The sequence below is a fragment of the Amborella trichopoda genome, chromosome 3 (assembly GCF_054954075.1).
Source record: "Amborella trichopoda isolate Santa Cruz 75 chromosome 3, AtrichopodaSantaCruz75HAP2 v2.0, whole genome shotgun sequence".
NCBI lineage: Eukaryota > Viridiplantae > Streptophyta > Magnoliopsida > Amborellales > Amborellaceae > Amborella > Amborella trichopoda.
Genome location: NC_142338.1, coordinates 47,515,029 through 47,526,157, shown reverse-complemented (window position 1 = coordinate 47,526,157; position 11,129 = coordinate 47,515,029). Strand labels below are relative to the sequence as shown.

General features: G+C 37.8%; 1 protein-coding gene across 1 annotated transcript; it reads right to left on the bottom strand.

Annotated features, from left to right (window-relative positions):
- Positions 1-4,887: 4,887 nt before the first annotated feature.
- Positions 4,888-10,647, bottom strand: KAN2 (Homeodomain-like superfamily protein). Its single transcript, XM_006854020.4, has 6 exons — positions 10,058-10,647; positions 8,810-8,886; positions 7,836-7,881; positions 7,574-7,703; positions 5,878-5,938; positions 4,888-5,257 (listed from the first exon to the last, which is right to left on the bottom strand). Exons 1-6 carry the CDS (start codon positions 10,551-10,553, stop codon positions 5,150-5,152), a joined length of 918 nt encoding a protein of 305 aa, XP_006854082.2. The 5' UTR covers positions 10,554-10,647; the 3' UTR covers positions 4,888-5,149.
- Positions 10,648-11,129: the final 482 nt, after the last annotated feature.

Genomic DNA, 11,129 nt, shown 5'->3' with positions numbered 1-11,129 from the left:
ATTACCAACAAGAAAAAGAAAAAAGAGACCTTGTATCAATAAACCTGTGATCATTACTCCCCTTGCACCTGAGCCCATTTAAGATGGCAACTTCCAAATATCAAACACTTGCCTGAACTATAGTTTAAATGTCCCTTATTTGCTCTGAAGACTGCATATGTTGTACCTGAATAGCCTTTAACCAAGTGATAATTGATTTCATTGAGCTGTGATGCACATGGAACACTCGATTCTTGTTTACTTATATTAGGAATCCGAATTTATTGCACAGGTTACATCTTGTCAAGCACAGCAATGTGCCTTTGATATTCTTGGAGGTGATGTTAAAGAAGGGAGAGACATATTTCCCTAAGCAACAATCATTTACTTGTCTTGGTACCTAGTTTTGGAAATAGATATTCTTGCATTATTTTGATTTGAAAACTCAGCAGACATTCAAAACCACTAGATTATAGTGTAACTGTTACTTTTCTCTTGATAATATAGATTTTGTGTGGTTGTAAATCCGTGAGAAAGCACTCGGTGTCTGCTCAGTGAGGTATTGAAATTTGAAGAAATGAGTTTCTCAGTATTATGTGTAGCGTCTTGGGGAACCTCTCCCTTGTGAAACTAGACCCCAAATACTGAGAGATCCGATTCAGGATTGTATATATAGTTGGTCACATAAAGCATGTATGAGTAATAAACAAAAACAAAATCACATCATAACAACTCAACATTTGTGCGGTTCACCCAATAGGGTTTTGTTCATGATCTCGGCAAATAAAAATCCACTATCTCAATGAAAGATTACAGTATTGGTGGAAGAGATATATCTCTTTCAAAATATTGGTAAAACCTTTGTCAATCTTCCTTTCTAAACCCACTCTTCTGATTGAATAATATAATTGATTGATATCCTCTTCCCACCACTACAACTGTTGTAAGGAGATACTTGAAAGCAACTAGTGACTCTCTATCTCTAGAAGTGGAAATTGAAAAACCCTACATCCATGAGAATACTGCCTCTCTAGGAGGCCATGTCTCTCTCTTTTGTTGATCCATTTATCTATTGGAGAAACTTTTTGTTTTATGCAGAAATTAGAGGCGAGATGGCACTTTGATCTACTCCAACTTGATTAGCAGGAAACTAGATCAATTAAAAAATTGGAAGAGAAATGGGTCCCGTTCAATTGCAATAAAATACATGGGAAATAGATTGATCTAGGCTTCTTTCTCTCACATCGTCGCCCGTGTCAGCTTAGGACTTTAAAAGATTTTATAAATCAAAAAAATATTTTGAAATATTTGATTACAAATATTTATTTTTAAAAAGAAATAAATTACTTGCTTGGTGTATGCCAGACCCACATGCCCAATACATGGAGTTAGGGTTCGGATTAGATGAAAATGTGAGACATCCTTCTCCTTGATCTTTGAGATTTACTTTAACCAGAGATTATCTCGAACTTAAAAAGGGCATTTTGGACCTAGGGTTATCTAGGGTTTTTATCTTGAACTTGAGTTATGGCCTAGGTTTTTGCTTTAGGGTTTGATTATTTGATTTTTAGGATTTGATGCTTTCGGAAATTACTACGGTTAGGATTTCTAGGGTTTAGGAAGCCACGATTGTTAGGATCAGAGAGTCTATGGTCTCGGTCGTAGAACATGCGCTAAGATGATCTATTTGTCGGCAGGGGTCCCCAAATCATGCCATTGACCAATTTGGGTGATATTATCTCATATTCATGCTTATTTTGGTGTCCAGGTGAAACATTTCATACATTTTTCCTCACTTGAGCTTAAAACCTACATTTTGGAATTCTCTCTTGATAAATTTGTTTTATAGGGGATTTTTAGATATTTTTAGGAGACTTCTTAGGGTTGGGACTACAATTACAGTGCACTTGGGATCACTGGGCTAGTTTGGTTTAGGGTCGCATTTTTTTAGGAATTCCCTTAACCAAAATAAAAAGGGGCGTCTACACTTTCCCATGACCATAAAGGGGAGGGTGAGTATTATGTCAATCTTTGATGCTCCTACATAGACACCAGGAGGATTTCTTACTTGCTACTTAAGAAACCATTTGTTTTTACCCCAAGACCATAGTACCCCTGACCTTTTTTGAAAACACAAATTTTGATATCACCAAACCTACCATTGTGGAGGAATTGAACATCTAAGGTTGATTGCTCCAATATGATGTGAAGAATTTGGGGATCGCATAGGTAAAGAACCATTGGAAATCTTATGAGGATAGAATAGAATGGCTTGGTCTTGAAAAGTATAAAAGTCCCAACATATGGATTAACCACAACCCTCGTTCTCTTGGAGTTAGGGAAAATAGTCCAGAGGTATTGGGTTTAAGTCCGTATTGTCCTCCAAAAAATATGAAAAGTAACGTCTGATATGCAATTTTTGTCGTTAACATTTTAATTAAACCCTGAAATATGTCAATAGTTGTCCCAAGATATATTTGTGATGCTAACATCTCAATATCTGAAATGGGAAGGGAATAAGGAAAATGGAGTGAACTAGCATCTCACTCCACTCTTATCTCAGTTTTAGATTTTTTTTCTAAGATGAAACAAATAAGCAAACCCACATGGAAGATTCCTTTCATATTAAAGTTTATGGAGCTCTTTATTTAAGAAGATTGAAAAAGTCTTCCCTTTGGGGCAACTAACTATTTTGGTGTGCGTCTCTTAACATTAATTTTGTTTACACTCGAAAATTTCGGCAGAGAAGCTGCCGCTTCTGCCTAGTTTCCGGGCTTAAACTCGTCGAAAGAGTGTAGTAGAGAATGGGTCAAGTCGAGTTGTGATTCAAGTGAGAGACGGCCTTCGCGTGTATCACCAGCTCCTGAAACAGCAAAATTGGAAAACTCGCCAGAATTTTTGGACAGGGTTTTTTTTGAGAAAAATGAGAGGAGTTGAGAAAACGTGTTAGAAATAGACGAGACATGAAATGGGAAAGAATGAAAGAGGTGCGTACGTCAAGTCGCGCTTGACACCGGGTGTAGGTTAACAAATCAGTGTTCATGCACCGACTTTCTCCAATCTTTCAGGATTTACCGGGTGAGCCAATTAATGTCAGATGGATTTTAAAGACTTGGAAATGTAGCGATCAAGGTCAATATCGGGTCTGGCTCTAATTCGGTAGAGTTTGGCTTACGTTCGAAAATCTTGCTCCTCAAATTGGGGGAAGGGGGAACCCTATTTATAGCTAAGTGGCCCCTTACTCATTGTCTAAAGACTGAGATTGAATCTGGGTCATCTGTTATCAATGCCACTGTAGCCTCTCTGAAGCTGCTACCAACATCATATGTCTGGCATGATTACAGGTTGCGTATGACGCAACCCTTCGATCTATGATCAACGTGATTTTGGGCGGTGGTGTGTTAGATGGTTCATGACACCACTAGCAACATTGGCATTTCTACCTGTGTCTCACGTTGAAATTTAGCCAGGACGCATCTGTCTGTAGAGTCTACAGTGTTTCCATCGTAGTCCAGGTAATGATGGTTGCTTCCCGCCGCAATCCAGCCATCCCGAGTTTTGACGTCTAGCCATCCCTAGGTCTGATGATAGACAATCGTTTCAGCCAATCAAGAATAGATGTTACCGGTACCATCATTAATGATGGTACCCCCATCGCCCATGTAATGATGGTCATTTTTCCCCTTAGTTTGAGTTTTCCCATCTCAATCGATTGGCAACAATTTGAGCCAATCAGGGCCGACATTGCTAACACCGATGCCAGTGCTGCTATTGCCAGCATTGGAGACAATGATGACGGTATCAGTCTAGTGGGACCATCATCAAGTGACTTGAGCCACCACCCTCTTAACCTTACTTGCCCTATCATTGATGTTCGGTACCCCAGTTCTCTGTCGACACTTCATGCGGCTAGCCCTAGCGTTGGCGCTGCTAATGGTGCTAATGGGTTCATTTAATCGAGACTAATTTTCCTAAAATTTTGGGTGGTTAGTTCCATATATTCTCCTATCTTAAGGCTATTCCTAGCCTTTTAGCGGTCTTCCCAGAGTTATGGGTTCAGGGCCGGGTCTTTGTGGTGGACTTTCGTGGGGCGGTCTTGGTGTTAAGGTACCGGCTTTGGGATTCTTTGTCATTCTAGGGCTCATAGTGGCTGTTCCGGGGTTCTTTGGTTTCCTATAGTTTCCGCAGCAGGATCAGGGTGTCTACAAACTTGTACATAAATATATTCATAGAGAACTTAGAATGTAGTGGTTTAGTTGGGCAGACCACGCGCAATCTACTAACTTCTACCTGAATTGGGAATTAAGTTTGTGCTACTCCAGCTATCACATCTTTGTATGTAGTTAATAATTTCAGTTTTTAGACCAATAAGCATAGATAATTGAGTTTCACCTCTAATGCCAGATATTTTAGCTTGGGCTAAGCCATATTTACTTAGAAAAATATAATAAAATTATTTATTTTTTGTACAAAAAAATCACAATCATCTTTAACGATTAGATTTCAAGTTATTTAAAAATATGTCCTTGACTAGGCTCAAAATTTAATACAAGTTTTATTGGGCCTCGTGAGCACTCCCCCAATTAATTTGACAGCTGAACGATGCTAGTTTTAAGGCTAATTGTGATAATGGCCCCCTTGTACGGCAGGTAAAGGTAAACAGTTTATAGCATACAATCCCTTATATCTATAGGGCGCTACTTTTCAATATAGTATTACCAAGATAGAAGAAACCACATGTTCTAATGCCCGCTCTAGCGGTCTAGCCCAATGTAAATATATCCCTTTTCACTTCATGTAACAAAACTACCCCTCAAACTGTTCAGAGTACCAAAGACCACAGCTTAACATAAAGAAATTAAAAAGAAAAATTGAAAAGTAAAAGAAGAATAGAACATTGACAAGACATGGGGGAAAAAAAACACAACAAGAGTTGTGTTTAGGTCATTCTCATTGCTACATATTGAAGTATGGCATTTTCATGACACATAGACTAGGGTACACAACATAGATGGTGATATTTAAGATTTTCTTTTTCTTTTTTCTTAGGGGTAGCAAAGTCCTTTATCATTCTTTCTTTTTATTTGCTTATTGATAGAATACTCTTCCTCTGATGAAGCACCACAAACTATATTTGAAGCTATGAATCCTTGAGTGTGATAGATGAATATTAGTCTGGCCGGCCCAACGTGAATTCAAGGTTAGGTTTCTTCTGATTCATGTCTGAAGAGCTAATTTCAAATAATTCATCTGACGTATCCTCCAGCCCTCCTTTTACCTGAAAAATGCAATATTTTGCAAGCTTTTAATGTGGAAAATCAACACATAAGCCTCCCCCTCTCTCTCTCTATCTATCTATCTATCTACACACATGCATGTTTGTGTTTGGTAGAGTTTGTGAGAGTTCAAACCCATGGTTACACATTAGGGAACAATTATACATGTCCTTGCTTATAAATATGTCTCTAGGTTGTTTAGAACAAATTTATAAAGAGGTTAGAGAGAGAGAGAGACTGCACACGCATGAGAGAGAGAGAGAGAGAGAGAGGCTACACACTCATTGACCCATGCATATCCCACACAATCACATGCATGCACAAAGGGAAAAGTCATAACTCTACATAAAGGTTGTAGCACCCTACTCTTTGAGGTCTAGTAGCTTCCTTGTTTGAGTCCTAACCCTAACTGCCTTTGGCAATATACAAAAGGGTTTTCCACTCCTTGAAGGAATGCTAAGTAGACCCTAAGCTCAACCCTTTTTGCTATTGCTTTTGCTCTCTCTCTCTCTCTCTTTCTCTCTCTCTTTGTCTCTCTCCTTTCTGCTATTGCTTTTGACTCTCTCTCTCTCTCTCTCTCTCTCTCTGTGACACACAAATGAACGAGCTAATGAATGGCTACCTCAGAGGAAGGACTCATGCTCATGGAATCCCTTGATTTGGCCTGCAACCAATTTCTTCTACTGCAATAAACCATCCAATACAATACAGTAAATGAATGAAAGAAAAAAAGCATTACAAAGCATTACAAAGCATTAAAATATCCCTTTTGTAAAGGTTTGATATTCCACTTTATATCTCTTTTTTTACGAGCAAAGCAAAGATAAAAAGAAAGGAAAAGAGGAAAAAGATCGAAGTAATAGGGGGTTTTGTGTGTATGGAATAAAAATTTAAGCAAAAGTTCTATTAAAGGTATGCTGCAAAAAGAAAATAAACTTTTACTGTTAACCAGATTTAGCTTTTTAGTAAAATGCTTGATTGATATAAAGGAAGCCCCATGTGATAGCCATTAGCCATAAGAAGAAACCGCAAGGAAGTTGCAGTTCCTTGCTTTTGTCCATTTTTCTACCTTCGGGCCCCATCTATCTCGCATAATTGTACCCTGCCTTTTTAGCTTCTTCAAGAGAGTAAGTAAGAAGAGATCCAACCAAGTTCATATTCTTAGGTGATGACGGAGACATTGCTGGATTAGTAGAGTGTGAAAACCTTGGACAATAACTTAGACCTTGGCCGGGGTGAGTCAGTTATAAAAGATTGTGAAGGAAACAAAAATTATGAAAAAAAAAAAAAAAAAAATCTCAAAATATAGGAAATTGCTCGAGTCCCGATAACGGACCCGATAATTTCCCGACTCCCGAGAGTAGACCTGGATAATCCACTGTAGTGAACTACCCATTTCTAGACAACCTGGCATAAGTACTTGCTGGATGTATGTATTTTCATGCGTGTGTTTGAGGGAGAGAGAGAGTAACTGAGTTTAAACAAACTGGTTATGATGAAGTTATAACAACTAGGTAGACATATTGCTGAAAGTGTGCATCCCAATAATTGCAGACTAGTTGAGAGCTGAGATATTTAGCCTACATTTGTTTTAGTTAAAGCTGGGAGCATTATGTTCTAAAAAAAGCAGCAATAATCATTTTCATGGTGATGATTGTGTTGCTGAATAAACCAGTGGGAAATGGCATAAAGTTGCCAAAACAAAGCAGCAATAATCTTTCAAGTGTTCCCAACTTTTATGCATGGATATGTTTGCATGCAGTCATCATGACTAGCTTTTCTGCTGATTTTTGTAGTGGGAAATCAACAATCCTTCCCTCTCTCTCTCTTCAAATTTTATGTACGATAGTATTGATAAAGAGACAAGACAACGTCAATATGCATCTACCCATATGCATTGGCATGCATCTCACTTTCTCTCTCTCTCTCTCTCTCCGTATTCGTGTGCACTGGAAAGCTGGTTGATGAGAGAGAGAGAGAGAGGAATGGAGAAACCATTGATCATACTTAATTAAAATTCCTATCTAATTGAAAAATGTGTACGAAGACGATAAAGCTAAAATGCTAGAAATGTTATAATCAAGATAAAGTGAACAAAAATATCAAGTAGAATTTCCATACAAGAAAGATTCGACTTAGAAATAACTTCATTCATGATGCAGCTGAAAATTATCGGTAGTCAATACTTGACGAACACAATTTGCCGGTTATTGGTGGCCAATAATTTTCAACCGAGTCAATTCATTTATCTAAAACTTGCCACACAAAAAAAAATATAGAAAAATGGAAAAAGTAGTTTCTCTCGGGAAATGGGTTACCTGGAAGAATTGCTCCACATATTACAGTAGTCTAAACCATGTTGTAACGGTGGCCGTTGAGTCATATTTTCAAGCAAGATTTCGTTTGATATTTCTCCTGGTGTTCCATTCCCAAAAATATCTATTTCACCTGTAAAAAAAAAAAGAAAAAAATAATCGACATTTTTCGAAAGAACCCAAAAATTAGAGAAAGCTAGGTTTTAAATTTTTTTGGATAAAAGACAGGAAAAAAAAAAAAAAAAGAGATATGAAAAAGGGTGACCTGAGGATCCTGCGGCCCTGTCAGTAGTCTTTACAGTTCGATACATCTGACATTCAACCAAGAGAGAAAATAATGAGAGAAACAAGAAAGAGAATAATAAAAGGAAAAATACAAAATGAAAATCAATTATTGACTGGAAAAATAAGAGGGAGAGCCCGAGATTTTAGAGAGAGAAAGAGAGGGGGTGGGAGAGAGAGGTAGAGGAAATATTTAAGAACTAGAGTGTGAGGATGGGGAGAGAGAGCCCGAGATTTTAGAGAGAGAAAGAGAGGGGGTGGGAGAGAGAGAGGCAATATTTAAGAACTAGAGTGTCGAGGGTGAGAGAGAGCCCGAGGTTTTAGAGAGAGAAAGAGAGGGGGTGGGAGAGAGAGGTAGAGGCAATATATAAGAACCTGAGCTTCTAGAGTGTGAGGATGGGGGCAAGAGAGAGATGAGCTTCTATAGAGAGAGAGAGCCTGAGATTTTAGAGAGAGAGAGAGAGAGAGGAAATGGGAGAGAGAGGTAGAGGGAATATTTACTAGTGCGAGGAGAGAGAGAGAGAGAGAGAGAGAGAGAGAGAGAGAGAGAGAGAGAGAGAGAGAGAGAGAGAGAGAGCGAGAGAGGAAGCCATTTAACTGTCTGTGCTTTTACAGGTCCAAGAAGAAGATTGCTTCTCCAAAAGGACTTTCAATAAACCTGATTTCTCAAATATAGTACATGGGATATCACATCATCAGATTGAGAAACCAATAATATTGTTCATTTTGACATGGTTTCAAGCTTTCAGTGAAATTAGAAACCGGTGTTAGAGAGAGAATCTAATTTGGGGTTTTCAAAATCCTAAAATAGGAATAAAACATGGCCAGAGACTAAACAGAAAAACTGGGGAATCTGGTGCCATCAAACCAAACTAAGCCAAGTGCAAGTATTAAAAATATGGATAAATTCTTTTTTTAAGCAGAGAAAAGATTGATAAATTAACAAAAAGCATTCACCTGTAAATGGCTCTTGACATGAGCTAACGTGAGGTCCTTGACATCCATGAGCTCAAGAACAGATTTAGGAGTTGCCCCTGGTAATCCAGTTTCAATGCATTATTGATTCTTTTATTTTTAATCATAGAGAAGTCTAATCAAAGATAAATCCCATTTTCCTGTTCTCTTCTTTTCTTGAGACAAGTGTGCACTCGACTCGGCCATGGTGCTCAGTCCTTGGCCGAGCCGAGTAACTCAGCTAAGTCCCCAGCAAAGGAACTTTTGGACCAAAAACAAAAATTTGAAAAAATAATAAACATGTAGTAAAAATAAATTGAAACTTAAAACGACTTAAAAAAGTTAAAACAAGATTAAAATGTAGAGAAAAAATTGATTTAAAAGAAACCGATTTAATCCACTCAGCCTCACGGAGTCTGAGTGGATTAAGAATGCATTTTCTTTTTCAAGATTGATGTGAGAGTACAAGGCCCTTATACCAGGAAATTATGGGAGTCTGAAAACACTCCTTTATCTATTGTAAGAAAAAAGGTAGAAATATTTTCTTCCCCTACACCGGAAAGAAGACTGAGTGTTCCTTTATGTCTTCTTTCTCTGCTTAGGATGACTTGAACAGAAACACTCTTTTCTTATTTCTTTCTGTTTTTTCTTTTCTTTTTCCTCTTGATGCCAAAGGTCTCTCTCTCTCATATAGACAACCAAAAATCTCCAAATCAGGGAAATCTCAAAAACAATCAAGGTTGCAAATATAGAAGCTAACCTAAAAAAAAAACTATTCCTAATAATTGTTTTTTCTTCTTATAATTGGACAACACCTTAAACTAGGATTCACAAAAGGAAATCCATCAACATTCCCACAAAATTCCCAGTCTTTGAATTCAGGCCAAGGTTGTTCCCTTAAGAATCCAAGACGAAACTCAAAAACCATATGCTCACCATTCCTTTAATCTTTCATTGTGACTTTTCCTTTTGATAATTAGATATGTGGTAGATTTCAAACTAAAAGAAGAAACCCTTCACCACTCACTCCAACAAGAAGCAATTCTCACCTTAAAACAAATCTTACCTTCTCACTCTAAGATGAAGAACAAATCCTGCCTTTCTCTCACTAAAAAAAAAAATTCTCTTAATCTAAAAAGTTTTTCTGACTCCAAAAATAAGAACAAATCCCACTTTCTCACACTAGAGAAAACCATTCTCACTCTTTAGAAAAACTCATTGTCTCATACTAAAAATAAGAACATATCTTACTTTCATGGCCACCCAAGAGCTCGACAGCATGAACGAAACGGGCATGGAGGCTCGATGTCCATCGCATTCTCGGGGCTCTCATACTTCTTCTTGCTGCTGTAAATCTAGTCATGAACCTCGATCTCATGCCTCCATTAGACCCAAAATTGTAAGAAGAAGAAGGAGGAGAAGAACTTGAGAGAGAAGGACAAGAAGTAGATGAAGAGAGAGAAGACGAAGAATGTAAATCACCAAAATGGTCACTAGAAAGGAAGGGAAATGAAGAATTGTAGTAAATGGGTATCCCTCTTATGGGTCTCAACCCATGGCTATAGAGATTCACAAGTCCTCGTTGAGGTGGGGTTTCTCTCTCTAGAGAGAGGTCAAGCCCATTTTCGAGTCGTCTAAAACCCAAATCGGATTCCCTTTCATTTCTTGAGGCCCAATTCGATGTGGGTTTGGAATTAGGAAGGCTGATCTGAAGAGATAGGTCAGGTGGTGCAGGAGAAAGCTCCATGAAAGTTCTTGGGTCAATTCCTTGGTTTTTCCGGCGATAATTCTGAGTTTTCCGGCAAGTGGGGTAGTGGTGTTCTAGAGAGAGATGATATGGGGAGGCAAGTGGGGTAGTAGTGTTGTAGAGAGAGAGAGATGATGGAGGGAGATTGGGTGGAAGAATTATAGGAGCTGAAACAGTGAGAGTATGATAAATCTTGTTTGTTGTCGAAGAATTTGGGTATGTGAGAGAAAATGACACTGGAAAATGATTAAAATTTAACTGACCATTGTGTCCTCGTCTTTTTACTGAAATATGTACGGAAAAGTTTACATAGAGCTGAGGCTATGAACGATCAAATTTGAGCCTACCTCAACACTTTTATTAAAAAAAAGTGGTTTTGATGGCCAAATATTTTTAAATTGATAATCTGGACATGAGAAAAGAATGGATTTTAAGTTCTGAAAATAGTGTATTTTGTGACAAATTTTTTTATCGTCAATTTTCAAGGTTTACAAGTTTTCATAGATCTATTGATCTATACAATTTTTGAAGCTTTAAAATTTATAAATAAATATGAAATAAATTTTAAGGCTATCA